Source organism: Microplitis mediator, chromosome 2 (genome assembly GCF_029852145.1).
Source record: "Microplitis mediator isolate UGA2020A chromosome 2, iyMicMedi2.1, whole genome shotgun sequence".
NCBI lineage: Eukaryota > Metazoa > Arthropoda > Insecta > Hymenoptera > Braconidae > Microplitis > Microplitis mediator.
The window spans coordinates 12,893,942-12,921,743 of record NC_079970.1 but is presented as its reverse complement, the minus strand read 5'-3'; the positions used below and the strand labels follow the sequence as shown (position 1 = coordinate 12,921,743).

The 27,802-nt window shown below is 34.7% G+C and overlaps 2 protein-coding genes across 6 annotated transcripts in view; both read right to left on the bottom strand.

The window, feature by feature from the left end:
* Window positions 1–27,802, bottom strand: part of LOC130664099 (collagen alpha-1(XVIII) chain-like) — an 826,723-nt gene that overhangs the window by 537,462 nt on the left and 261,459 nt on the right. For all 5 annotated transcript variants that reach the window (XM_057463858.1, XM_057463861.1, XM_057463863.1 and 2 more), the window contains one exon: window positions 11,731–11,799. In XM_057463858.1, the coding sequence (XP_057319841.1) occupies window positions 11,731–11,799 (69 nt within the window). The remainder of the gene's footprint in view (window positions 1–11,730; window positions 11,800–27,802) is intronic.
* LOC130664103 (uncharacterized) lies at window positions 19,309–20,619 on the bottom strand. The gene is made up of 2 exons (XM_057463867.1): window positions 19,754–20,619; window positions 19,309–19,680 (listed from the first exon to the last, which is right to left on the bottom strand). Exons 1-2 carry the CDS (start codon window positions 20,235–20,237, stop codon window positions 19,370–19,372), a joined length of 795 nt encoding a protein of 264 aa, XP_057319850.1. The 5' UTR covers window positions 20,238–20,619; the 3' UTR covers window positions 19,309–19,369.

Here is a 27,802-nt window from a genome sequence, read left to right as displayed (position 1 = left end):
AAACGAAAAAAAAACTGGCTAAAACGTAAAAAAAAAAAGTGAAAAAATTCTTGTTTTATGTCGTTTTTATTAGCTTTTTTTGTTTCTTTGATACGATCATTTCTTACGAAAATACAGCTTTCCAAAAATCACTAAAAAATTTATAAGATTTTTTCGTTCCTTTAATTTTTTGGATAAGTGTAGATAATGAAATAAAAAAAATCTGTAAATCATGTTGCATCGTAAATGGTAGTAAATATAAGGAATTTGTATGTGTTTTAAAATAAACGTTTTTGATTCACTCGTGGAAGCGTGATCGTCAGGATAGCCGTGTCGGAGATGAAAGAATAAAATGGGGTTTTCCAATGGAACGGGAAATTTCCAACAGTCGAGACTAGTTTTTACAATAACAATTAAATAAAATTCAATCTCTAGTCGTTTACAACTTAAGTAGATTATGTTTATTGTGGGAGGCTTAGGCTCGCTGTGACATCTGTTTACCAAACGTAGCCACGGTTACAGGATGGGTATAGTAAGACACAGAGGACAAGGTAGGAAGATAATGAGATTGTTGTACTTCTTTGAATATTTTGACTAAAAGGTTTTTACCGAAGAGTACAGAGTTTTTGGACTAGTTGAGTCGGTCAGTTCTTATTTAGCATTCGTTGTGCGAGTTCAAGTTGTCCTGTCGACCGTGGATATTTGAATATTATGGGACTGTCGTGTATTACAATTATTATAATTTCCTGTGCAAGCAATTATTTAATTAATTAGTATTTAGTGTATTTTGATATTTGTGCGACACTATTGTCATTATATTATTTGTCTAAGTATCATTGTTTGTGAACAATACTTTTAATATTAAATCACTGTGTTGCATAATTATTATTCGTTTATATTTTAAATAAAATTGAGAGATATTAATATTGAGACCAATACTCGGGATAACGCCCAAGCTTGTAATGACTTTCCGACATATATATATATATATATATATGTCGAATTAACAGTGGAGGTATTAATGAGACTCGGGTCTACGTTGTTATCTTTGCCACTCATCTTATTTATTAAACAAATTAACGAATACACACAGGTAATTACTACTCACAAATATCGTACACACTGAACAATAAGATTACAAGCAATAATATCAGTATTTGACAGCTACACAATATCAAAATATCCAAGAGAATATTAAAGATTACAAAAATATCAAATAATACACAATATTAAATACACAAATTATTACAAGCGATTAGTTTACTAGAGAATAACAACTATTGACAATATTCTAGTTACTGTTGTAAAATGTGCGCGGCGGTAAAGTTAAAATCGAAACGAATACACGATCGGTCGGATAGCAATGTCGTCCGTTCCTTTGCTCAATTAGAACTAACTCTCTATACCCAATATTCTTGAGTCCCTGAATCGACCAAAACTATATCTCAGGTAATTTTTACAAACTCGTACAATTACTTCCATATGTTTGAAAACTCATTATACCGAAAATATTGCTATCTCTCGATCGTGTCTACGTTGGATGCCCAAACGGGCTCCTTCGACTTAAGTCTACCGTCATAAACGTAAATATGAAAACTAACAAAATCTTAAGCGGATTACATTGTAAAATATTTTTACTAAGTTTTTATTGTCTAAAAACGAACTCAATATAGTTAGGACTTTCCCGAGTCTCAGGAACAACCCAAGTATTATTTTATCTCCGACATATATATATATTAGGGTGGTCCGTTTGGAACGACTATTTTTTTTTTCGCTCCCACTGAAAAATATTGTTGTAGACATTGAAAAAAAAATTCTCTGAAAGTTTTAGCTCTTAATTTTAATTCTAAGTACTTTACATTTGATTTTGAAGTTTTCCCATTTAAAATACATGGGAAAGTTGGGATTTTTTTTTTATTCTCTATAACTAAGCCAGATTTTAAGTTATTGGGTCGCCGTTCGCGGCATTTTTCAGGTAATTTGATACTCTTTAAAAGTCTTCTTAATAGTTTTACTCGGACTCTAATTGTTTTTTCTGTATTGGTTCTGAAAATAATTTTTTTTCGTAATAATTTGGGTTTTTAGTTGATATTAACTAAATAACGAAATTTACAGAAAAAGTGCAAAAAACGATTTTTTAGGAAATTTTATTCGCTACAAAAAAGGTCCTTTTAGTTAAGTGGCTCAAGTTCTTCGTTCACGTGATATAGGGATTTCAGTAATTTTGTAAATAAAATATTTGTCCAAAAATTCCACCAAGTACTATTTCATTTCACTTTTAAATCGGTAAATAATTTTCCTTTCATTAATTTAATCCAGTCATTAAAATCAAAAGGGGTCAAATTGATGAACTTCGGAAAAATTTTTGACAAATATTTTATTTACAAAATTACTAAAATCCCTATATCACGTGAACGGAGAACTTAAGCTACTTAACTAAGAGGACCTTTTTGTAGCGAATTAAATTTCCTAAAAAATCGTTATCTGCACTTTTTCTGTAAATTTCGTTATTTAGTTAATATCAACTAAAAACCCAAATTATTATTGAAAAAATTATTTTCAGAACCGATACAGAAAAAACAATTAAAGTCAGAGTAAAACTATTAAGGAAACTTTTGAAGAGTATCAAATTACCTAAAAAATGCTGCAAACGGCGACACGATAACTTAAAATGCGGCTGAGTTATAGAGAATTAAAAAAAAAATCCCAACTTTCCCATGTATTTTAAATGGGAAAACTTCAAAATCAAATGTAAAGTACTTAGAATTAAAATTAAGAGCTAAAACTTTCAGAGAATTTTTTTTTCAATGTCTACAACAATATTTTTCAGTGGAAGCGAAAAAAAAAAAAGTCGTTCCAAACGGACCACCCTAATATATATATATTGTAACGAGGTTTAAGCCACCTCATTATCATACCATGATAATAGACTGTCACCTGAGATAAATTACCATATGTTACCGCAGTTACCTGCAAACTTACATGTTAATTATTATTATTATTCAATACTCCCCTTCCAATTGCTGTTTTAATAGAAGAGATGCGCATCTCGTCGGTGCATAAGCACCGACGTGAATCTATAAAAAGGCCTGCGCGCCTATATCGAGAGCTTTTTACTCACTTATACTTTCACTTTCTCATTATGTCTTTATAATAAATACAGTTTACTTTTAACTTCTTTTTTCTAATTTTCATCCGTTTACGCCTGAGTATTCGGTAGTATCTAAGAACTTCCTCAGATAATATAATCATATACCTGCTATGATTATCCTAGTGTAAACCTGCTTACACCTCATCCTAGCCTATAATACCTGCCTATTGAAGACGGTAACCCCGTAGAGGGGCATACCTGCTGTATCGTCTCCCTACAATACCTGCTTGTAGGGGTGCATACCTGCTGCACTCCCATCCTACAATACCTGCTTGTAGAAGCGCATACCTGCTGCGACATTATCCTACAGTACCTGCTTGTAGAAGCGCATACCTGCTGCGACATCCTCCTACAATACCTGCTTGTATTTATCACAGACAATTGTGACACTGGCGTCACGATTGTCGTAGCTTGTAATTTTATCTTTTATCTGCACCAGTGAATCAACAACTCTCAGGTAAGTATAATAATACTATTATTATGGCTTATTAGAATCCTAGTTCATATTCTATCACTAACTTATATTTATGTGGCTTATTACGCAAATACTTAAACTCCATATTCATTATATACCATCTGCATATAATTTGGCCCCACGAATCCCGATCCTTTATATGTAATTCAGCCGCATTGTAAATCTAAAGGTCAAACGGTCGTCTGGTCCCTACGAACCGGGTAATACAGGATCAATTACCAAATAATTAGCTCAGTAGCTAAATAGGACACGGGCCCATTTAATTGAAAATGGGTAACGGACGGTTGATTCACCCCTCTTATAGGGGGCGGACCTCAACTTCGTTTCAATATATATATATATATATATTTCACGCCGTTCTCCAACGATAGCGCTGGCAATTCTGTCACGTAACCATTCAAATAAATCAATAATTAATTAGTAATAAGTAATAAAAATAGTATTTAAGTTCAAATTTGAATGGTTACGCGGGCATTTCGTTGCCACGCCGGTGAGACAGCGTTTGCTCGCGCATGCGCGCGGTGTGACTGAGAGCACGTGTGTGCAAAAATTTTAATTTTTAATTTAAAAATAATTACATTTATTATTTATTATTTATATGGGAATATTCAGTATTTGGCGTTATTCAGGGGACATAATGTGTGGTCACATTATGCCCCAATTATTGTTTTTATTTATTTCGATTAAATTTCATGTCCAGGTATTCAGGAGATGAGAAATATTGACCATAGAGGAGGGGAAAAATCGATATTTTCTCCTGCCATATCGATGGATAACATGCGGTTTTAATTAATTATTATTTAATTAAATATATCTTTTACAATTATGATTTTGGTAAAAATAAATACTGTATATATGTATTCAATTTATTATGTATCATTCAGGTGGGGTAAAAATGTTTTTATAATTTATTTAATTAATTCAAAGGCCCAGGGCTAGATAACAATGATAATAATAATTAAGGGTGATTGTTGCGCCACGTGGATGGCCAACAAGTGGTCGGCTCATAAAGTACTCAGAAAGGTACGGAGAGTGCAATAGAGCAGACGCTGTTGTTGTAGTTATTCAAGTAATTTTCTAAATACGTTGCTAGTACGCTTATAATTTATATCGTCATTGAATAGTGACTAGTTAATTGACATTGGTAAATTCACCGGGGGTTGTGAAATGGTCATTGGTTCGAGTTGCAGACAATCGAGTAAGTACTCTTGTATTCCCCTTTAATGCATTGTTTCCTGTAACCTCCCCGGGAGTTGTTGGCATTCGCGACGTAAATTCACGTGTGTGTACCACACACCCGTGAATAATTTGACTGATTTTGTGTTTAGCTACCCCTGAATAAAACATTTAAATTTATAAAAAAGAATTGGGGATGATAAAATAATTATATTTTATTTAAATTATAATTTAACGTTGGAAATTGCGCGCTTGCAGTAGTTCGCTGTATCGATATATCGATAGCTACATATATCTATACTTATAGCTATAGCTATACGCCGGCTCTGGAGAAAATCTGAGCAAATAATAATAATTATAAAGTGGAATTATTATTATTATTTATTTATTATTTATTATAGTTAATATTATTATTTGAATAATTAATCCCGAGTAATCATTATTTATATTTTTCTTTTCTATGCATAAATTGCAGTTTCTGTATACCCCAGTGGACCAGTAATTTATATTATATTTGTAATTATAAATAATTATTGAAAGAGGAGTAATTATTTATTTTAAATAATTTATGTTATAATTTTTGAAAATTTAGTGAATGAGAGTGAGAGTACACCGTATCTTTCTCCCCCTGTAAGGTGTAAAGGGGTAACCCAAGGTTTAAAGTTGTGATTATTTTTGTATTGACATTAATTAATCTTGAGGAATTATTTATTTTGTTTAAGTAAATTATTATAATATATTAATTTTATTACTGATTTAAAATATTGGATTTAAATTTGGAATTTTCTTTGAATTATATAGATTCTACCCCCAGGGGTTCAATAACAAATATAATTTATATTTATAAGTAATATATTGTATCAGAGATTCTTGATAAATTTTTATAAATAATTGGATCCAACAATTTTTGGGGAAATATTCGGTATTTATTTTCCTGGGTCTTTTTCTTGCTATATTTAATTTATTTTATTATTTTATATATATTCAACTGTGCTTATTATTTTCTTTTTCCTGATTATTTCTATTTTTATTATTTCATTCGATTTATCCGTCTTGTTACTGGCTACTCGCTCGGATCTTCCCTCGCAAATTTTCCCCCTGATAAAATATTTTGTCCGTTTTAGAAAAACGGTCTGGCGCCTACGTGCACTAACCCAACCTGAGGAGATGGTCCAGGCACACCTTATTTTATTATTTGCAATTTGATAACGCTATCATTTATTTAAAAATTTAAAATTTAATTGAAGTAACATTTATCAATATTTTATTTTTCCGGACTTTCGAAATTATTATTTTTTTTTTTGTTTTTCACGTGGGTGACCGCATACGGTGCTGGGGTTGTTCGCGTCTCTATCACGAATTCAAAAACAGTATTTGTTATAATTCTACACCGATCTTAATGGAGCTCAGTATACTTATTCTATGGACGATTACCTTGGATCAGTTCGAAGATGAACCAATTCGGCTAATAAGTTTAGAAGTTTTGGTTAGCTGAAATTTCGTAAAATTTTCTAAAAAAATTTGTTTACTTATTTCACTGAATGTCACTTTTAAACGGAAAGAGATAGCTCATTTTTGTTTGTTCTATGTGAAAGCTTTCTCGATTGCATACAGTTTTGACTATACGGCTCATCGATTTGACCATTTTTTCTAATAGATAAATGGTTTTGAACATCTACAAAATATTATATAAACTAATTTTATGCAGGTTTTTACTTTGATTATAGCCACAATTCTAAACCGATCGCCCTGAAACTTTGTATACGTGGGTGACTACCTTGTTCGAGTTTGAAAATGAACTTAGTTGGTCGATTAGTTTAGAAGTTATAGCATTTCAAAATGTCCTAAATTCATATTTCTACTTATTCTTTCTTAATATCTTTTGAATGTGATAACTTATCGACTTCATATTAAATTCATCTGAAAGCTTTTTAAATGAGCTTTAATTTCCATGCCTATATATGTTCTTAGACCAATGAAATTACTTATTTTATCATTCATTTAATGAAATTTTGCTATTGCATTAATTCTTCTAGTTCTAAGTAAATTCATGAAGCTCCTTAAATTTATATTGTTGCAGTTTGACACTTATAAAAACCAAACATCTCAATTCAGTGGGTATATACAATTTTGTTTCATCGACAGTGTATAAATGATATGATATATCATTAACGAGATTAACATTAGTTATGATGATTATATTCTCTATATCTACTCATCGTTTGATATTCTAATAGGCTTTTTATTTCAAATATTAGTGCTAATTTCAAGTATAACACTGATATATCACAATCAAATCTTAATCTTAAATCATTTTATTAGTGGATTTTATTGAAAGCAAATTATTGCCTTCATTCCTTATGGTAGAATTTTTGAGGAATAAAACCATAATCTATCATAATTCTTTGAATAGGATCCGAAATACCATTGGTCTGATACCTTTAATATATGCATATGTATCTTTAAATAACGTCAAATCGAAACATATAGTGCATTACTATCAAAAATTCTTCTGAAGCTCATTTAGTTAGCTTTAATTTTGGGCATTATACTTAAAATTTTTTGATGTTTTTTTAACTTCCCGCTGAGAAAATCGACGATTTTCAAAAAATTCGGGAAGTTATTGGTTTCACCCCAATGTATGTATGTATGTATGTATGTATGTGTGTACCGATTTAGATGGTTCTTGCGGCATTCGAAAGATATTTTCTGAACTTAGATATTCAAAAAAATTTTAGACCATTTAGTCAAATAAACTCTGAGATATTTAAGATATACGAAAAAAAAAAAAATTTTTTTTTTCGTTTTTTTTGGATATTGTGAAAACTGTTGGATCGATCAATTCCATAATCTAATCAGCTCTAGAACTCGATAAAAGCTTTCGATTGCCACCAAGAACGTCTCAATCAGATAATCCGTTCAGAAGATATCGTCGACGAAAGAAACAGTAGGAAACGGTTTTTTGCAAATATCGACGAAACGACAAAACCAATCATTCCCAAAATTTTATCAGCTCAAGACCTCAATAAAACACGTCGATTGCCACCTCAACCGTCTTAATCGGTCAATTCGTTTACGAGATATCGTTGATTAAAAAAATAGTGAAAAACGTTTTTTTCCAGATATCTACAGAAAAATTGAATCATTCGATTTTAAAATTTAATCAGCTCTAGAACTTAATAAAACGCGTCGATTGCCGCTTCAACCATCAAAATCGGTTAATTCGTTCTCGAGATATCGTGGGAGATAGAAATGCTAAAAAATGTTTTTTCAGAAAACAATGGCATACAAAAGTATTTTCGAGCTCGAAGAGCTCGAAAATGTATTCACGACTAAGTTTTCAAGCTCAACGAGCTCGAAAACAGCGGGAAGTTTTGGGGCTGGCCCGCAGGGTTAACCGATAGACCGATTTTTGTTTTATTGTCTTGAGAATTTTTTAAAAAATGTCAAAAATTTTACTTTGTCATCAACTTTCATTTAAAAGGTGAAAAAAATCAAATAATGAGAAATCTACTTCCATTTCGGCTGCCAGATGGCCTTTTTCAATTGCGTTGCTAGCATAACGTTACGCTAGCAACGCAACATAAAGGGATCGATTGCGGTCCAAATTAAAGAACACCTAATTTATAAATTCTACACCTAATTAGCACCTAAAAAGTACCTAATTTCGTCATTTTCTGAATGCGATTTCCAGACTGCGTTGCTAGCGTCACAGAGCTCTTAATGAACTAATTACCCGCACCGAGTGGAAAAAACCCGGTCCAATATTTTGGGAGGGGGTATTGTGCTCCTAAAAGAAGACAAATTACCACTCTTATAGTAACCATTAAGAAGAATTGTAGAGCAATATTCTAGGATTGATGGTGCTGTGCGTACCGTATAGATAAAAAACGGTAATCCATCATTTATTCGGTTCCGAAACTACATATCCGAAGACAAAATAACCGCAGACGACATAACCACACGATACAATAACCGCACCACAAAATATCCGGGTACAAAATAACCGCGGGCAAAACATCCTTACGACAAAATCACCACTTGCCACAATATCTGCGCGATAAAATTTACCGGAAAAATTAAATCAGTTGAAAGAGCAACTGTGATAAAATAACTGTACGGTCAAATATCAGTTGTCAAAAAAACGTCAAATCAATATATTTGAATAACTAGTTTTTAATGATTAATTAGGAATTATTACTCAATATTAAATAAATAAGAGTGAACCTCAGGCACAAGCTATACGTGCGCTGTTTTTACTCTAGTAGTTTGCATGAATTAATAAATAAATTCAGACTGATCATCAGACGCAAGTCGCGTGCTGGTGATAGTATTATTATACAATTAAATTGTCATTGTCAAGAGTTAGACTCAAGTCACTGAGTGCTATCTCTGACTATACCGGTATACGTTACTGCGTACACCAATAACTTGGTGAATTCAACTTGGTTGGATCTTGTCGCCCCTGCGACGAACCATACGCACGAGGTTGCATACTATCCAGGGGAAGCTGAAGTTGCCGATCCTGATTAATCTCCGAGGAGTCCTCTCCGTTGCCGAAGTCTACGAGAACTCGTCATCGAACCGCCGTAGCGTAAATTAATCTGAGTGTATAAGAAACTACGTACTGTAAGTTATAAAATAATTTATGCGTATACTGTTGGCTTCGCGAGAGTAATTTTCTTTTTTTCTATGCAAAGTATGGGTTATGATTTACTTCCTGTATTGTAATCTATAATTAGTTGCTTTCAATATATTTCTATTTCTCTCTTATAAATTGCTTATAATAATGAGTCGCTGCGGACAACCCACACCCATGAACTCCTGGTTGAGCCTCTCTCTATCACTAGCTAGTCAAATTGATTTTCTTAGTTTTTATCTCTTTTTAAAACTAAGAGGCGCTCTTAACATCATATAAGCACCAGGACATCGCTGCTTGGTCCTGGTCGACAAATTACTTCCGGCAGATTATAAGGAAAACGCGGTTATTTAGTCTATTTTCTTGTAAAAGATGGATAGACCTTAGCAAAGTATAGAATAATAGATTTTATATATGACAATATTATTTATGATTTGCAAATATAATGATATAGATATTTAAATTCATAAAAACACTCAAATTATCGAGTATCCATTTGATATGATTAAATTACATTTCAATCGTCATTTATGACTTTTGTGTATGTGCAATTACAAAAATATACTCACACACAAAAAAAGCTGCAAAAAAATAGCACTCTTTTTTCACAAATTTTGTGGGTGTGCGATTACAAAAATGTACCGACACACAAAAAATAGTATGCAAACTATCTGAATTCCGTGAACTAACAGGAGTATAATAATTGATGAGTTGCCGAAGTGGGGCGAAAAAAAATTTTTTGATCGTAAAGCACTCTCTGATGCTTCGCATCATGAGTCGTGCAAAAAACTATGAATAATAGCGCACTTTTTTCACGAACTCTGTGTGTGTGTGCAATTACAAAAATATGACCATTACCTCATAAATTTTTCTTAAGGATATTTTGTCGTGTGATTATTTCGCCCGTGGATATTTTGTCGTGAGGATGTTTTGTCCGTGGATATTTTGTCGAGCGGTTGTTTCGTCCAGGATATTTTGTCGCGGATATGTAGTCGTGGCACCACAAAAAATTCAGTTAAAGTTGCTAAGTTATCATTTGATTAGTCGCGGCCCCCTCACTGAGGGGAGAAAGTTTGTTCACGCTGTTATGAATTTAGTTTTAATTATACATTTATCAGAAAAACTAAAGGAATAAGGAAATTTGAGAAATTTTTTTATAATTTTTACAAAGCTTTTTTTTTGTGAAAAATGTTCGTATAAAAAAAAATTTTTTTCGAAAAATTTGAACCAAAATACTTTTTTATTCAAAAATCGAAAATGAGGCTTGTACGTTATTTACTGAAGTTTCTCAGAATCTCCTTAAAATTACTATGCGACCATTAGTTGCTGAGATATTAATAATCAAAGACAAAAGGATGTTTTTTCATTTGAATACCAATATTTCAGCAACAAATCGTCGTACGGACAACAAAAATGCAAATTGTAACTGTGAAATTTCCTAACTAAACTATGCGTTGGATTTTTTGAAAAAAAATTTCCTGGATCCGTACTCAGAGAAAAATTTTGGCTCAAAATCTACTAATTTTGATTATGGTGTCCACCATACGTGGAACAGGAAGTGAAGCATCTAAAAATTTATTACTCTCTTCTAAAAAATTACTACGCCGCATCACAATTATTTTAATGCATGAAAGCAATTGTTATTAAAGCTTATCGATAAGTTTCTCGCCCGTAGTAAGTGTTGTGGTACAGCATAATAATTTTTCGAATGAGCACAATAATTTTTTGGATGCTTCCCTTCCGGTTTTATGTTTGGCTGACAGCATAATAAAATTGGTAGGTTTCGAGCCAACTCTGTATCTCATGAACAATACACTTCAGTATTATAAGTGTGGTAGACAATTTTGTAAAGTATGAAATTTCCTAAAAGATTGGTGCGATGCATATTTTTCGTAAGATGAGCCATTTTTTCATTGCCAAAAAAAAAAATAAATAACTATCAACAAATGGTTAGTTAAAACAAGTTTATTCATTCTTTAATCAGCGACTAGATTATTCCGAGCTTTCGAGAACTACCCATGTATCTGAAATACAGTCATGTCAAATCCCAATACTTCGCGCCGGCAGACCAAAAGCCGACACGACTCAAGGATGTCACATGACGCAAGCATTGTCATTTTAAAAATGAAAATTCTTTGATGTTCAATAAAACGAATTTTGGAGGCATGACTATTTTTTCATGAAAAATATTCACAACTCCTGCGATAAAGTTTTCGAGCCCGAAAATTTCGGAGTTATAGGAAAATCGAAGACTGTCTCATGTTATTTGCTATGAAACTTTTTTATCTTAGATTTACGTAACTCACTTACCTCTGTATCAGTACATTTGATAAGATCTTGTGGCAGTCCAGAATGTAGTCTCAATGTTTGGATTAAACCCTAAAACAAAATAAATTATGTCATTAATTTATGAGTTTCAACTGTCTAATTGATTGGATGACTCATTATTTTTAAAAAGACTTTCGTTTATCACGCATACCGTGTCTATTTAAAAGTTGCTTTATGCTGTTGTATAATCATTGTAAGAGTTAATCTGATTAATCTATACTCAGTAGAACTTGTAAATGATTTATATCATCGTACACAGAAAAACAGTTAACTTGAGTAACGATAGTTACAAATGGATCGCGATTTAAACGTACAGTCTTTTAAAAATTCTATCAATTTTTTTTCAATTTTTATTAAAATAAGAATTTGACTGCGTAGTTCAAAGCTCATCCAACAATATGTATAGAAATGCGTGTATGTATATGTGAGGGTATTTTCATGGGTATACTGTTTCACACAGATATATTAATCTAGCTCATTGTTGGGTTTGCACTGAATTATCACCGAAAGAGTGTGTGAATACGAATGGTCAAGTCAGAAGAGTGAGAGGGAAAGGAAAATAAAAGTAACCAAGTAAAAAAACTGTATCTCTCTCTCCCTCTATGTACAGCTGCACTGCTATCACCGGTCCCTTACAATGAGCTCACTGACTCAATGTTTTTCAGATGTCCAACGTAAGTCCCTCAAATCATCATAAATATCACATAAATTCATCAGGATATTTCCGTGATCTAGTTCAACTCAAATTTTTACATCTGTTACCAATAAATTCCATGGTCCTCCGCGGAACCTCTCTGTTCCCTTTTTCTATTACCGAAAATTCTTCCGCTCAATTTTTTGTTACTAAAAAATTATATTTTTCTAGTTGGGGCTGAGGCAGCCGTTCGGCACGCGCGTGGCTCGGGCAATCACCGAAGTTAAGTAACATCGAGCATGGCCACTACTTGGCTAGGTGACCGTTTAGCCACGCGTCGGGTTCGAACGAAGGTCTCTGACCGTTAGGCGCGGGATGAAAATCCAGTGATCGGTAAAATGGGAATTGTATCGATCACTGGAGCTTCACCCAAACCAAAACTGTACTGGCTAGGTTTTCTCTGTGGTTTTCCTACGCCAATACACCTCCATTGTACAAGGGAGGTTGTAGGGCATCACCGTAATGATGCAGTACAGTATAACCACAAGTCGGGCCACAGCCGCACAATGAAGGCAGAAAGAGAAGTAAAGCAGTTGCGATATAAAGGCAAAAAGTGTAAAAGGCCGTTACTACGGCTATATACTAGAAAACTATTAAAATTAAAAAAAATTGTATTTTTCTAGAGTATATAATATATTGACCATAAAAGTCATCATATATTTGATATGAAGACCTTGTCCCACGGTCCCCCGCGAGACCCCTCTTTTTCCTTTTTACCATAGGAAATATTTCCCTCTTGATTTTTGTTTTATTTTTAAAATTATTTTCGCAGGAAGCCTCAGAGTGGGGTGTGAGCACTATTTAAATATAGTGGAAACCTAACATGCAAACATGCAAATAACCTTCTCAATAAGATAATTTATAGATAAATTGAGAAAAATATAGATAGCTCGAACTGGGAATCGAACCCAGACCAATTCGGTATCACGCCGAGTGCTCTACCAGTTGAGCTATTCGGCACTATACTATATTTCGTTCAATTTGATCTATAACTTATTGAGCCACACCGTCCATGAGCCCTCAACCTTCCCAGAGAGAGAGAAAAAATTTGCTTACCTTGGTCTGGTCGGACTCCTAATACTCGAGTTTCACTACAACTCTCTCGGAAGAATAAGTTGCTTTCCCGGGCTTTTATGAGCGATTTTGTTACCTGACCCATCCACCGTAAGTGTGGAAATTATTATTTCCATCACTCTCTATCGCCACTCTCGTGAGCATCGTGACAGTAAAACTATCCTAAGTCTAAAGTGACAAAATCAGAGGAAATTGGAAAGAAAAATAATTTGATCGATTGTAAATGTAAAGTGGAAGAAAAAGAATGCTTTTAAGAGTTTAAGTCAATATTAAACACCAAGAATTTGGCCGGTCGAGCAAACTACTCGTGACGGTGAACAAGCGAATGGAAAGATAATGAAAGAATGAGCGATTAAAACTTGTTATAATTTTAATCTTTCACATTTTATTGCGTTTCCTTTCACAATTCTTTCAATCTCTTGATCTTTAAGAGATTCGCTCGGGATCGGTTTTCGTGTTTTTATCTTTTCCCTTTGACTTCGCTTGCTCGGGACTAATTTTCACTCGGGCGCGCATTCATATCTTCACACCGTACACTCGCATAAATGCAATATCACAATAATATTCAATCACACAAATCTTAGTAGTAATGAGCACACCCGGGTCGAAAAATTAGATCTGTTTTAAAATAAATGATAAATTCAAATATTTTTTCTTTAAGGGGTTATATCCACTTGCGAGGCAGAAAAAACGCGTTTTTTTGTGAATTTTTTTCCAAGAGGCATTTTATTTTATACATTAATGGAAAAAATGTACTTAAACAGAATTTAATGTACTTTAACAATCAGCGGTTTATTTAAAAAAATATTGGATCCCCTAGCTCCTGTAGATGATCTGCGGAGAGACCTCCAAAAAAAGGTGCTTGGCGGTGAGCAAGATATCTCTGGTCCAAATTATCTGAAAACCAAAAACCAAAAATATTTAGTTTTGTAATAAATAAATACAGGTAATGATCGAAGGTCTAGTCAAAATTTTGATTTTTGACAAAATGGCGGCTGTTCAAAAAAAAAATTCAATTTTTCATGAAAATTTTTCACTTCGAAGTGGCTTAAAAAATCGAAATTATTGTCCAAAACCTTATTCCTTCGATCATTACCTGAAAAATATATCTGAGTAAGTCGTGTAAAAATTTCAAACCGATCGGTTTAGCGGTTTCGGAGAAATTTTGCTCACCGACTCTGAAAACACGGTTTTGAGATAAACGCGTTTAAAGTTTCGGGAACGATTTACACTAAATTAAAATTTTTTTTTTTCAACTTACATCGTGTCATCTATTCCAGCATCATAAGAGGAACCCTCTGCTTCGTCGTTTGCCTCCAAAATGTTTAATTGTTGTTGTCTACGAGCCATTCTCCCCTCGCGCGTCGACCCTTGCGCTATTGCGTCCGAAATTGAGATGCGCTCTACGTCGTCTTTACTCGCGTAGGAATGAGCATTGGGTCCAAGTGATAATCCCATAGCACTCAAATAACATTTACTTGAATTAATTAAACTTTACACACTGAGAAATACACAAACTGAGCACAAACACAACTTGTCTACGTGGAAATCACTTTTAAATGATGAATTCACATATTTTTAACTTAAAATTCCTCAACATAGGTTTCAAGTATAAACTAGACCTTTTGTATTATTATTTTAGGGTCCCAAACACAATATAAGTCGAGAACAAAATTATAGCGGCTACGAGAAATAGCTGCTACTCCGGCTCGCGCTCTGCCTACTTTCGAACGCTTGGAGACGTCCTTACTAATACGCTCATATCTCCGAAACTAATTGTCGGATCGATTTGAAATTTTCAGAGAATATTCTTGAATATATGTACATTAAAAAAATGACAAAAAAAAAAAATTCGATTATTTGAAAATCACAAGTGGATATAACCCCTTAATGCAAGTTTATAAATCGTATTTATTTTATATAGGAATCTAATCTGTTTTTGTCTGTACTAGTCATTATCCAGGCCAATATCAGACTTACTTTCGTATGATATTTAGTCTGTTTTGAATCGGGTTTAGACTAAAAACAGATTTTTTTTCTTATAATTATTGCTCTGTGTTCAATTGTTTTTAAGGACAAAAACAGGACTTTTTATAAATGTAAATAATAATAATAATAATAATAATAATAATAATGCCCACGGTGCATGTTGTGCGGCCAGCGGGGGTTCTATTTACCCCGTGGCGCATCGTGGGCAAAGTAGGCTAGCCTTCCATCTGCTGGCCTAAAAAGCGCACAACAACCTTTGCATTGGGTTAACTCCCCAATGTGAAGTAAACTGAGTTCAAGATAATCCTGAATACAGAAGTGCTCCCCACAACCGGCCCTTCTCGGATGAGGGCTACCCACTAGCTGGGCGGAGCACCGAGATTCCGAACGATGACGACCTTGGCGAACAACGAACTGCATTTAGGTGGACGGAGGAATTACGAGCCGATCTCCTGATGTGCTATAATAACAGAGAACTGGAGCGGAGGGGCTATATGGCTAGGATGCATGCTCTCTGAAGCGATATGCACCCTAACCATAGTCATTTTTCACGACAACATCTGCGTGATTACGCCTCTCATCTCCGGCGAACACGACGATCACTGTTACTTAACAGACGAGTATCTCACCGTCTGTCTTTTCCAGCACAGCTACATCAGGAGAGACGCCGTTCTTCCGAAGACGCCGACAATGATTTTGACACACGGCAAGTATGTATCTCTAAAAAGATACACTACCCAAAACATCTACTTGACACGGAAGACCACGAGCTATCGACTCGGATTCAAGAGGATTCTACTCTACTCACCATCAATCAAGCTGTCTATGATGCTGCTTCCTCACTCTTACCTCCGGCAAGAAATAATACTTCTTCTCCTGAGGCTAAGATGAGAGGTCGCATTGGGCAGCTTTCACTGAAGATTGATGATCTCCGGAAACATGTCTCCCGCATTCAGTGTGTGATTGAGTACGTAAATGCTCGTAAAGCGTTTACGCCTAAAGTCCGCCGTATTGCGGCTAGACTACGATATCAACATTACACACTGAATAAGGAGAATCTTCTTAACATCAAAGAAGGTTCCCTTAACAGGTTGCGAGCTCTGGTCACTGCTAAAAAGTCACTAGAAAAAAAGCTGAAGCGGCTTACCGATAACTCTTTGTTTCGGTTAAGTCCTTCACGCTTTCTGACACCTAAGCCATCTGTTTCCGGCGATCCCCCATCTATCGAGCGAGTAGAAGCTTTCTGGTCCAAGTTGTATGGCGATCAACCAAACGTGAATCGTGACACTCCAGCTCTCAACGACTTCGAGGCATTTTGTCGCCACCATCGAAACGACAATGCTGGTGAAGAGAGCCCTGAAGTCAGCGTGGAAGAGGTTCGTTTGGCTCTAAATAATGGTAAGAACTGGGCTGCTCCGGGTCCGGATGGCATTAACTTATTTTGGTGGAAGAAACTTACTTCTACCCATAGCCATCTGGCCCGGATTTTTACAGCGTTCATCAGAGGCAACGAACCTATTCCGTGCTGGCTTGTAGAAGGGCGAACCGTGCTCATCCCTAAGAAAGGTGACTTGTCTGACCCGAAGAACTACAGGCCTATCACCTGTTTGATACAGTTTACAAGATTTTCACAAAAATCTTGAATAATCGCATTCTGCAGAAGATAGATCCTGTATGGTAGCAGATATACGAACAACGTGGCAGTAAAAGAGGCCTGTCAGGTTGCAAAGAGAATCTGTTAGTAGATCGTTGTGTCATTCAAGACGCGGTCTACTATCAGCGCAACCTGTCAATGGCCTGGATTGACTACCGTAAGGCATTTGATTCAACATCTCATGAGCTCATTCTCTTTTTGCTTAAATGCCTTGGGGTCAATCGCGATACAGTGGGATGCATACAGTGTACGATGCAACTTTGGCGAATACGGTTCCACATATCATGTGGCAACGACAAACGTGTGACCGAAGTTGTACAGTATAAACGAGGTGTCTTCCAGGGAGATTCCCTGAGCCCTCTGCTGTTTTGCATCTCACTGCTGCCGATATCTGTTGCGCTACGCCGTACCCGTGGATACTCAGTGGGCCCACCAACTGATCGGAAATATTCGATCACCCACTTACTCTACATGGATGATCTGAAGGTATATGCTCCTGATGAGGAACACCTTCAGACAGCCTTGAATATCGTAGGGGAGTATACTCGGGATGTCGGCATGGCTTTTGGGTTGGACAAGTGCGCGGTCGTTAACCTGGTGAAGGGTAAGTGCTCTGATTTGCGCGAAGATATCGAGTTAGTAGATGGGAGCGTCATTGACCATCTTGACGCCGGAGAGTCGTACAAATATCTAGGGATTGACGGGAGTCCTATGCAGGACGTCTCGAAAATCAAAACGACTCTCTGCAGCGAGTATGGGCGGAGACTCCGGAAAATCTGGTCATCAGAACTTTCCGGGAAAAACAAAGCCTCTGCAACAAACATGCTTGCTGTCCCAGTACTACTCTACTCTTTCGGTGTCCTTAAATGGACCCGAAAAGAGCTTAGAGATCTCGATATCAAGACACGCAAAGTCATGAATATCAATCGGAGCATGCACCCTAAGTCCTCAGTCACCAGATTATACCTTTCCCGGCACATCGGAGGGAGAGGTCTACAGAGCTTGGAGTGTCTACACGATCGTTTGGTTTTGGGTCTAACATACGAAGTTGTCAATTTCACTGCAGATGAGAACGACTTCCTTATGCAGATTGTTCATAGTCATGAGAATCTGCAGAAGGGAACGTTCTTACATAAGGCAGCAAGGTACGCGGCAAAATCCCTCGGTCTCGGAAGAGTAAACCCTCTTATTGAACTCCCCAAGGAGGAATTTAAGAGTGTCGTCAGGAATGCTGAGCAGCAAAAACTACTCAGTACACACATGGACAAGTCCATGCACAGCGTGTTCTTCAAACACGTGCGTGACCATGGCTTGTCCACCCAGCTGACGTTTTCCTTCCTTAAGTCAGCTGGCCTGATGTCCGAGACCGAAGGATATATTTTTGCCTGTCAAGACGGTGTAATCAATACCCTCGAATACCGTGCGAAAGTACTCCAGATGCAGCTACCCGACACATCGTGTAGGGTTTGTAAGCAACATCCTGAGACGCTTATGCATCTCTTGTCAGCATGTCCTGTGCTGGCAAGAAGTGCATACATCCAGCGTCATAATGCTGCTCTGCGAGTACTTTATTACCATCTAAGACATACGCACGGTATCGACAAAACACCAGTGCTGCCTTATCTGCCAGGAGATATTCCGCAAATTGTCGAGAATGACCGTTGCCGTATTTACTGGAACGTGCTATTCGCAACAACTCGGAAAATAGATCACAACAAACCTGATATTGTGCTCTTCGATAAAACCACTCGTGACATTTATGTCATCGAGTTCTCAGCACCTGCTGAGTATAACATCACGGTTAAAGAAGAGCAAAAACACGAGATATATCAGGATCTCCTGTTTGAAATTGGCAAACTTTACCCAGGTTACCGTGTCAAACTTGTCATCCTCATTGTTGGCGTCCTAGGAGGGATGAAACAGTCGTTTGTGTTTGCATTAGCTAGAATACCAACTTGTTTAGCGCAAGTTGAGTTTCTGGCATCGCGGATGCAAAAGGCTGTTATACTCGGGTCCCTCCGTCTCCTGTTGTTGAGAAATTGTTGAGAAAAAACTCTGGAAAATTAGCTATTAGTAATTATTTAATTAGAAATGTTATTAAATATTTAGAAACATTAACGTATATATTTTATTACTTTAATATCACGAAGTATTAACTTTTAAAAATTATTATCATCGATGAAAAACTACTCTTAACATTAATTTTTTGACTAGTTTTCCTTATTGCACGAACATAAATTTAAATTGAAAACGCAATTGTTTAAAGTGCAATGTTTTAATTTTAATCCTTCTCCTTTCATGATGGAAGTGATGTCATTGTTATTATGAGTAACACGTTTATCGGTGTTCTCTATTTTTTTTAGTGGGGCGTTGATGGTCTTTTGATGATTAAAAGCTAATTTTACTGATGGTTTCTTTGTTAATAACTGTTTGTTATTGTTATTTATGTCGTTTTGATTTATCACTGGTAATGGTATTGTATGATTACTGGCAGTCGTGAAACCACTGCGTGCACTTTGATCTGAAAAAAAGTATATAATTTTAATAAAAAATAAAGCTCAAGTATATTTTTGTGATTGAATAAATAGTTTTACCTTGTGGAATTGAATTAACATCATCCACAGTAAAGTCCTCTTCGAAGTCGGTCCAATCTAAAGTGAAATCACCATTGTCAGTTCCAGAGTGATTCACCTGCTCAATAGTTGAAGGTTCATCTTTAGACTTTGTTCCGGGGTTGTTAATCGTCTGCGCATCAGTTAACTGCTCATTTCGGGAGATGGTTCCAGAGTTGTTAATCGCCGGTTTACTAGTTGATTGTTCACGTTGAGAATTGGTTCCTAAGTCGTTAATCACCTGCACACCAATTACTTGTTCATCTCGGAAGTTGGTTCTAGGGTTGTTAATCACTTCCGCACTAGATGATACTTGCGGAGAAGATGGTAGCTTTGTTTGAGTATGAGGTCCAGATTTTTGTGTAATGCCATTATAAATCATTTCTCTATTGTGCATAGAGTTTTCAATATAACCCATTGCTACTGAGTCAGATCGCCATCTTCCCAATTGTTTTACCATCTGCATATTCGCACCAGAGTCCGACAGAAGAGTTGCTGCAGTTCTCCAGAAACAATGACCTGTGTACCTTCGAGAATTTGGTAGATTTACAAAAGAAGCAATCTTTTGTGGTACTCTGCCTATTGAATGTCTCCCAATTGGCTGACGATAGCATTAACCCTGACTGTATCTGATAAAAAATCTATCAGAAAAGTTATCTGATGGTTTCAAAGAAATATATTTCTTTATTTTACGATAAAACATGATTCCAATTAAAAATTGACCAGGGTAATTGTTCTTATTATCATTAATTGTTACCAGGAACTTATCTCCCAAGTCCTCAACATTTTCGAGAAGAATATTACTAATTTCCAAACATCTCATGCAACCGCAAATCCCGAAAATAAGTATAACCTAGAAAATTTTAATTGACATAAATAAATTTCATTGACAAAAAATTTGATAAAAAAATTTTTTTAATAAAATAAAGTCTGAGTAATTATTACCTTTTTATTTAAATAATCATGATCAGGAGCTGTATTCATAAATTATAATATTTGTTCCCATTTTAGAACAAAAGTTTTACGGGGTCTGTAACCTTTCGCGTTCATTTTGATCAAACTCTTTAATTTCAGGAAATTAGTGATATCAACGTCGTCATTCACACTGAGAGTTTTTTTCACCATACTCCATACGCACCACAATGTCGGCGGGGAGAGTTTTGATTTTAAATCTTGAAAGTATATTATCAAATTGTTTTCTTCTGATCGTGGTAAAGATGTTTTATTATCTTCTTTCCATGCGTTGTACGTGGTATATACCAACATATACCGATCAGCAGATTTTTTTGCGATTGTATAATTACATACAATGGATTTGGCTTCATTGTCAAAATTCTTAAACACTTCCTCCTCGTCCAGAGAACCATCGGATGATGAATCATTCATATTTACTAAAATAACAATTATACAACTTGAATTTTACTTATTAATAAAAATATATTACTATAATATTAATATGTATATTTTATAGGATATATCATACAAATATTATACGTCTCTTACCAAAACAAAATAGAGGTTATGTCGAGCTGTCAGTTCACCGGCACTGTATATTAGAAAATTCCAAGTGATAGTATACTCACACAAGCGCGCTTGTGAATATAGTTACGCGACCGAGCCAGAAAGTAAACGTAGCCCACCAGAGCGCGCTGTAATTTGTGGAGGCCACAAAAGTTGTACTTTCTGGCGCAAACAGCAGCCAGGAGGTCCGTACTTTCGGGTCGGGGAGCAAGAAATAGTATATTACATACCTAGGCCAGTAAAATAAGAAAAGTCTCAGAGCACATGTAATTGTTGGCCGAGGCGAAGCCGATGCTGACAAACATGTGGTCTGAGGCTTTCTTTTTAACTGGCCAAGGTGCGTATACTATTTTTCTGCTCGACGAAGCCGGAAAGTTGCAACTTCGTTTAGGGCAGCGGCCCGAAAGTTGTCACTTTCCGGCCAGAGGGCAGAAAAATCAATTCTGTAACTAAATATTTTTTTCATAAATATTGCCCATGAATAAAAATTTTGTAAGTCCATGATTTAATCTAGTTTTGTCCTTGCAAATTTTCAGAACTAAAATTTTTCAAAGTTCAAGAATTAATCTAGTTTTGTCTGCCCGTAACGCAATTGTTTTTTAAAACAACAGGTCGAAAACAGCTTAAAATTTTTGTAAAAGATCAAAAACAGATCAAATAGTCCAATTAGACTAAAATCAAATCAAATTTTTCGATCTGGGTAGATCAAAAACAGATTAAAAATTTTATAGAAGTTCAATAGCAGACCAAGTAGTCCAAATACAGTACAGTTCGACTAAAATAAGATCAAATTTTTCGACCCGGGCAGGCAAAGCAATAAAAATGATAATAATAAATCATCATAGTAATAATAATAGTAATAGTATTTCATAATACGAAAATCACAATAATAATCAGAGTAGTAATAGTCATAGTAAATAAGAAAATAACAATAGTACTAGTCATAAGAAATAGTTATGAGAATAGTAATGAGAAATAATAGTAATAATCATAATAGTAATAGCCATAGTTATAGATTTAGTCATAATACGTAAGTAACTCATAGTAATAAGTAAATCACAATAGGAATAGTGTAAAATATTAACTTAAAAACTACATTAAATATTTATTTGCTGGATCGGGAAGGTGAAAGAAATAATAAGTCACTAATTTGGTGTATTGTCCATATTTAATAAAAATAAATCACAGATAATAGCATATAGTACAAGAGTCGATCACGAGTTCATATCAGAGCACTTATTGAATGTAATTGTATTATGTTTAGTATTCGTTGAGTTCAATATAAATTACATGGCACCGTACACATGAATATTATATTATATACATAGATATATAGAGCGCAATGAATTGAAGATTGAGTTTTTCGAGTTTAATAGAATATGAGTTTTCTATAATTTTACACGGCACCATACACGTGGATTAGTTTATAGTATAGAGCGCAGTAGAGAATAAATTATTAACAATTAATGATTCATAAATATCACAATTAGTTCGAGTATAATTTTAATTCACAAGTAAATTTAATTACGCGACATGAAGAGTACGAGTAAGAACCGAGTAATAATAATTAGATGCGTAGAGAGCCGAGTCTGAACGTATAATAAATACTTTGCAGTCACAAATAAAATTTGATATTGATTTTAGAGATTAAGTATGACTGGATGACTGAATGATGACATCAGTCACACCAGTTGACATCGAGTACGAGTGAATAATTAAGCAATGAGTAATGAAAGTAATTGTAAATTTAAAATAAATTATTTGTGGCTGCAAAGTCACGTGATGGCGAGTATATATATAGATATAGCCGGCAGGTTATTTTGACACGCGGTCAACACAAAAATGATCACAGATTTTATGAATTAAGTTGAGAATATAAATGAAAAATATAAATAAATAATAATACCTGATGAATTAGCGAGTAATAATCAAATTGATATAATCAATGAAACAGGATAATTTGCACGAAGTACTTGAATATTATGAATACTGACAGCACGTGGTGTTCTATAACAGGTGTTGTAGAATAATGCCAGTTGCCGCGTAGCTGGCTATCGAGTTGAAATTCCGAGTATCAGAGGGCGCGTCGATAGCAGCACCTCTGGTATAGTAGAGCGTAGAGTTATCAAGTGTTCTGGCGCGAACATTTGATATTTACGCAACAAATAGTAATAGTATAATAATAATAATACTTAGTTGTAATAATAGAATAGTTATTACAATAAGAGTAGTGATAGTCATAGTAATAAGAAGTAATAAGTAGTAATAATCACACCGGTCATAAGTTATAGAAATAATCATAATAGTAGAAAGTAATCACATACGTAGTAATAATACTAATAATAATCATAGTAATAGGTAAATCACAATAATAATAATAGTAGTAGTAGTAGTCAATCGTCATCACAACCAAAAAAATCGGGGTGAAAACAATAACTTCCCGAAATTTTTGAAAATCACCGTATCCTTAGCGGGAAGTTAAAAAATCATTCAAATATATATATATATATATATATAAAAATATATATATATATATATATATATATAAAAATTAATTAAAAAAATAATTAAATTTTAATTAATTAATTTTATTGTTGATGAAGGACGGTTAATTGGTTATATATTAATTGATTAGTAATTTTAAACGGTGAATTGAATTGAATGATTTTAATATTGGTAAAAGGAAAATTGTTAAAAGAATGTGTGAGTTAAAAGTGAAAATTAATGTTAGTGATTGTTACATTCTGGCTTATCTATTAATCCGACAGAATATTTTTAATTTAACCAGGTTGACGTCGTTAGGGTGTCGATAGACCCCAGGTGCGTCAGCTGTTGACCTTCTTTTATTTTATGCAAAAAAAGTTTATTGACTTACCATGGTGGGGATTATGGGCCCCATAAGTCGGCCCAAATAATCCCTTGATCCGTCCTCTGGGTGCGAACGAGACGAGCTTTGAAGACTCGGTTCCTTCGTAGAGGAAAGTAATCCCAATTGGTCGATCAACCACCAGAGCTCGAAGGCTCAACAACACATGAGCTCGAAAGCTCAATAAAAACTTCCTCCGACTTAATTCTCGGACGACCTTCGGTGAGGTCCGCGATAACACCTCGAATCCCGCGACCGAGCTGTACCGCACATCCTGACCTCCTGCGTCATCGGCCTCGAAGCATGAATTTCGAATTCGGAAAGGAAACGTTCAGGCTGCCGGGATCGGCGCCCGGAACAGGTGAGAGTATTGGGCTGCCAGTAGCGGCGCCCAATACGAGGTATGTGATTTTTGGGCTGCCCGTAGCGGCGCCCAAAGTTTAAATAAGGAGTGCGTATTTAAATAAAATACGGATATATATTTTGCTTCAAGTCCGAGTGACAGGATCAAGCCAGCAGGTTTGTGTAGAGTTCTTGGCTCTACTAGATCTTGTGATCGACTGCCTGTAAACGACTGACTTTTAATCGACTGACTTTAATCGACTCACTTGATTCTGTCGCTCCTTGGTATTATACATTTTCAAAATGTTAACGTTGCATCTCAGGTTTCCTATGAGAGAATCGTCGTGGCCCGAGTCTCATGCATCGTCATCTGTTTAGACTATCCGCAAGCCACGGCGACTCTCTTATCGCAAGAGATTTCCGTTACATTGTTGGCGGTGAATAAAAATAATATCGCCAACTAAGTAATGATTTATTAATTTATTAATTAATTATGATTATAAGAAGTGTCGAACCGTTCATTCGCCCACTGTGGCGAATAAATAACTCGAGACTTCAAAAAAAAAATTTCTAAAAATTTTTATTTAAATTTAATTAAAGCCAGAACGTAACAGTGATATTAAAAATTTTTATTGTTAAAATCACGCGCGGGGATAAATGTAAGGTTTTAGCCATGTAGAGGGTCTTGGTGATCGCGTGGAGGATTAAGTTAAGGTTTAGTTAAGTCGCGTGTGTGTGTATAATAAGTCCAGGGGACTTACTGTGAGTGTGTGTGTGATATATCCAAAGGTAGTGGCTTAATTAAGAGCTCAACAATTATTGTTTTAAATTGTCAAAGGTAGTTGACGTTATAATAATAAGGCAATAAGGTTTATAAGGTCATATAAATGAAGGTCAAAATTGTTATTTTAAATAAAGTGTTAAATGATTATAAATTATCCTTCCTCTTCCTTCTTTTACAAATCAAGTTTTACACCGACCCTGATGATCTAAGATCCGGCTCTGGGAGGCCGTTATTACTTCCAGTGGCGCCCTTTTTAAGGATGACCAGAGTGGCAGTAGCCCTGTTATAATACGTATGGGTTTCAATTTAATAATTGTCATAACTTTTTAATTTAGTTATGTAATTATGTAAATTAATTGTAATTTGGTTGGACTCTAAAATTGTAATTAAATTGTATAAATAGGTGTATATTAAAAAAAAAAAGTATATTTAAAAAAAATAATCAATAACAAATATAAAATTTCTCAAGAATAGTTTGTTAATAAATAAATATTAATTTTAATCTCAGCCCTGCGAAGCGGGTGGGGGACAGCTAGTTTTTAATCTATACATATATAGAAGAGGGGAAGGGGATAAAATAGGGTGCTTAAAGAATTCCTGTTTTCAAAGACTCAAATACGCTAAATCTTTTTTTTTTCAATGATATTCAAAGTAAATAGGAAAAATTTTCAGTTGCTCTTAAAAAAAACATTTAATTTTTGCGGACAACGATATATTTTAATTTAACTCAAGTCTATTGTAGATACGAAAATTTTTCCCAGACCGTAAGTAAATCGCTCATTAGGGGTCAGGTAAAAATTTAACAGTATAATTATTTCCAGAAAACATTCATGCTTCAAATATAGATTATCGTAACGACAATCATATACTGTATTACAATAGTACAATACGTAAGTATTTAATGACTCGCATTTTTATAAAAGTCATGAATAGTTAGTTTTAGTTTAAATATTTCTATAACATACAATCGTCATTAGCTCATAATTTATCCAAATTTTAAGATTAGGAAGATAAAGTTATTGAGAGAAAGACTGGAAAGCTATTACAGTTAAGATAATGGGCTTATCAAGAATCCCGTATTGTTAAATAGACGAATTAAATTTTAATAGAAAGAAATTAATTTTAAGAACAACTTGAGAACTATTATTGTCCTATATGGGTTTACTTTTGAGTAATTATCTGTTTGTTGTAATTATGACGATAGATTTTGAAAAGCAGGGCGAGAAAAATCATTATCGGGGGCGTTTTTGCTAAAGTCGGGGGTACCCTAGACATCATCATTCAAACTCAGTTTTGATCTTGAGACTGCCAGTCGTACAGTTACTCTCGTCTTAAGACTACATCAGTACAACCAACTTTTACCAATAATATAACGTTGAATTTGTACAAAGTGAACAGTAACTCTAACAGTAAAGTGCTCAAGTTCGTTTATTTAAAAGTTCATTAGTTAAAAATAAACAATTATCAACAATATCAAATTCATTACAATGGAATTAAGACGTTCAAATTTTACCTACATTTCCAACTCGATAAAACGAGGTCGGATCGAAGATATCAACGAAGTGATTTCAGTCTTGAGTGGTTTAACGTTGCTTTATATAGCAACTGTTAATAATGATAAAAAATTAGTGGACTATCTGCTCCGCAAAGGAGCTGATATAAATTCAAAAAGTAAATGCTGGAGTAAAGTGTTTAATATTGCTGTTATGACTAATAACCTGACAAAAATTCAAAGTCTTATTAGCTATGGAACAGACGTTATCAGTATTATTAATCATCAAATTGAAATTTCTGAATCGGGAAGTTTCATGGAAGCAGTTATCAAATATTATGAAGAAGATCATACTTCTGAACCTGAGTTATTACTATCATTCCTTGACAGTCTAAGTATGATAATTCATTGTTATGAATTAGGTTTTGCCATTCTACCATTAAATATCGCTATTAGTTTAATGAATGTAGAAATGGTAGAGCTACTTTTAGTAAATAATGCTAATCCGAATGCTGATGCTGATATCGATAAATATCGATCACCACTAATCTATGCTGCTATTAGAGGAAATGTACCAATTATAAAACTTCTTCTGGCCTACGGATTAGATGTTAATATTAGAAAGAACTATTTAGGAGAAAGTCTTCTGCATATTGTTGTCCAAATGCGAAACTCGGAAGCAGTAGAATTTTTCTTAAATCATGATATGTTTGATATACATATGGTGACAGATTGTGAAAGATTCAGCACTTCATTACAGAATTATGTATGCGACCGACGATAATATCCTAAGGCAACTCCGTAATGCTGGTATTGATATTAATTTGAAGAACACTGGAGGTAAAACAGCATTTACTTCAAGACTAAATAATTCAAAAAAAGTTGATGATGCAATTACGGAACATATTGCGAAATGTAGTGCGGCGAATTTTTATGTCAATCAAGAAAATTTAGCGGTCGTAAATAGTCAACAATTCGGTGAATTACGCGTCCAGTGCATAAGCGAAATTAAAAAAATGAAGATAA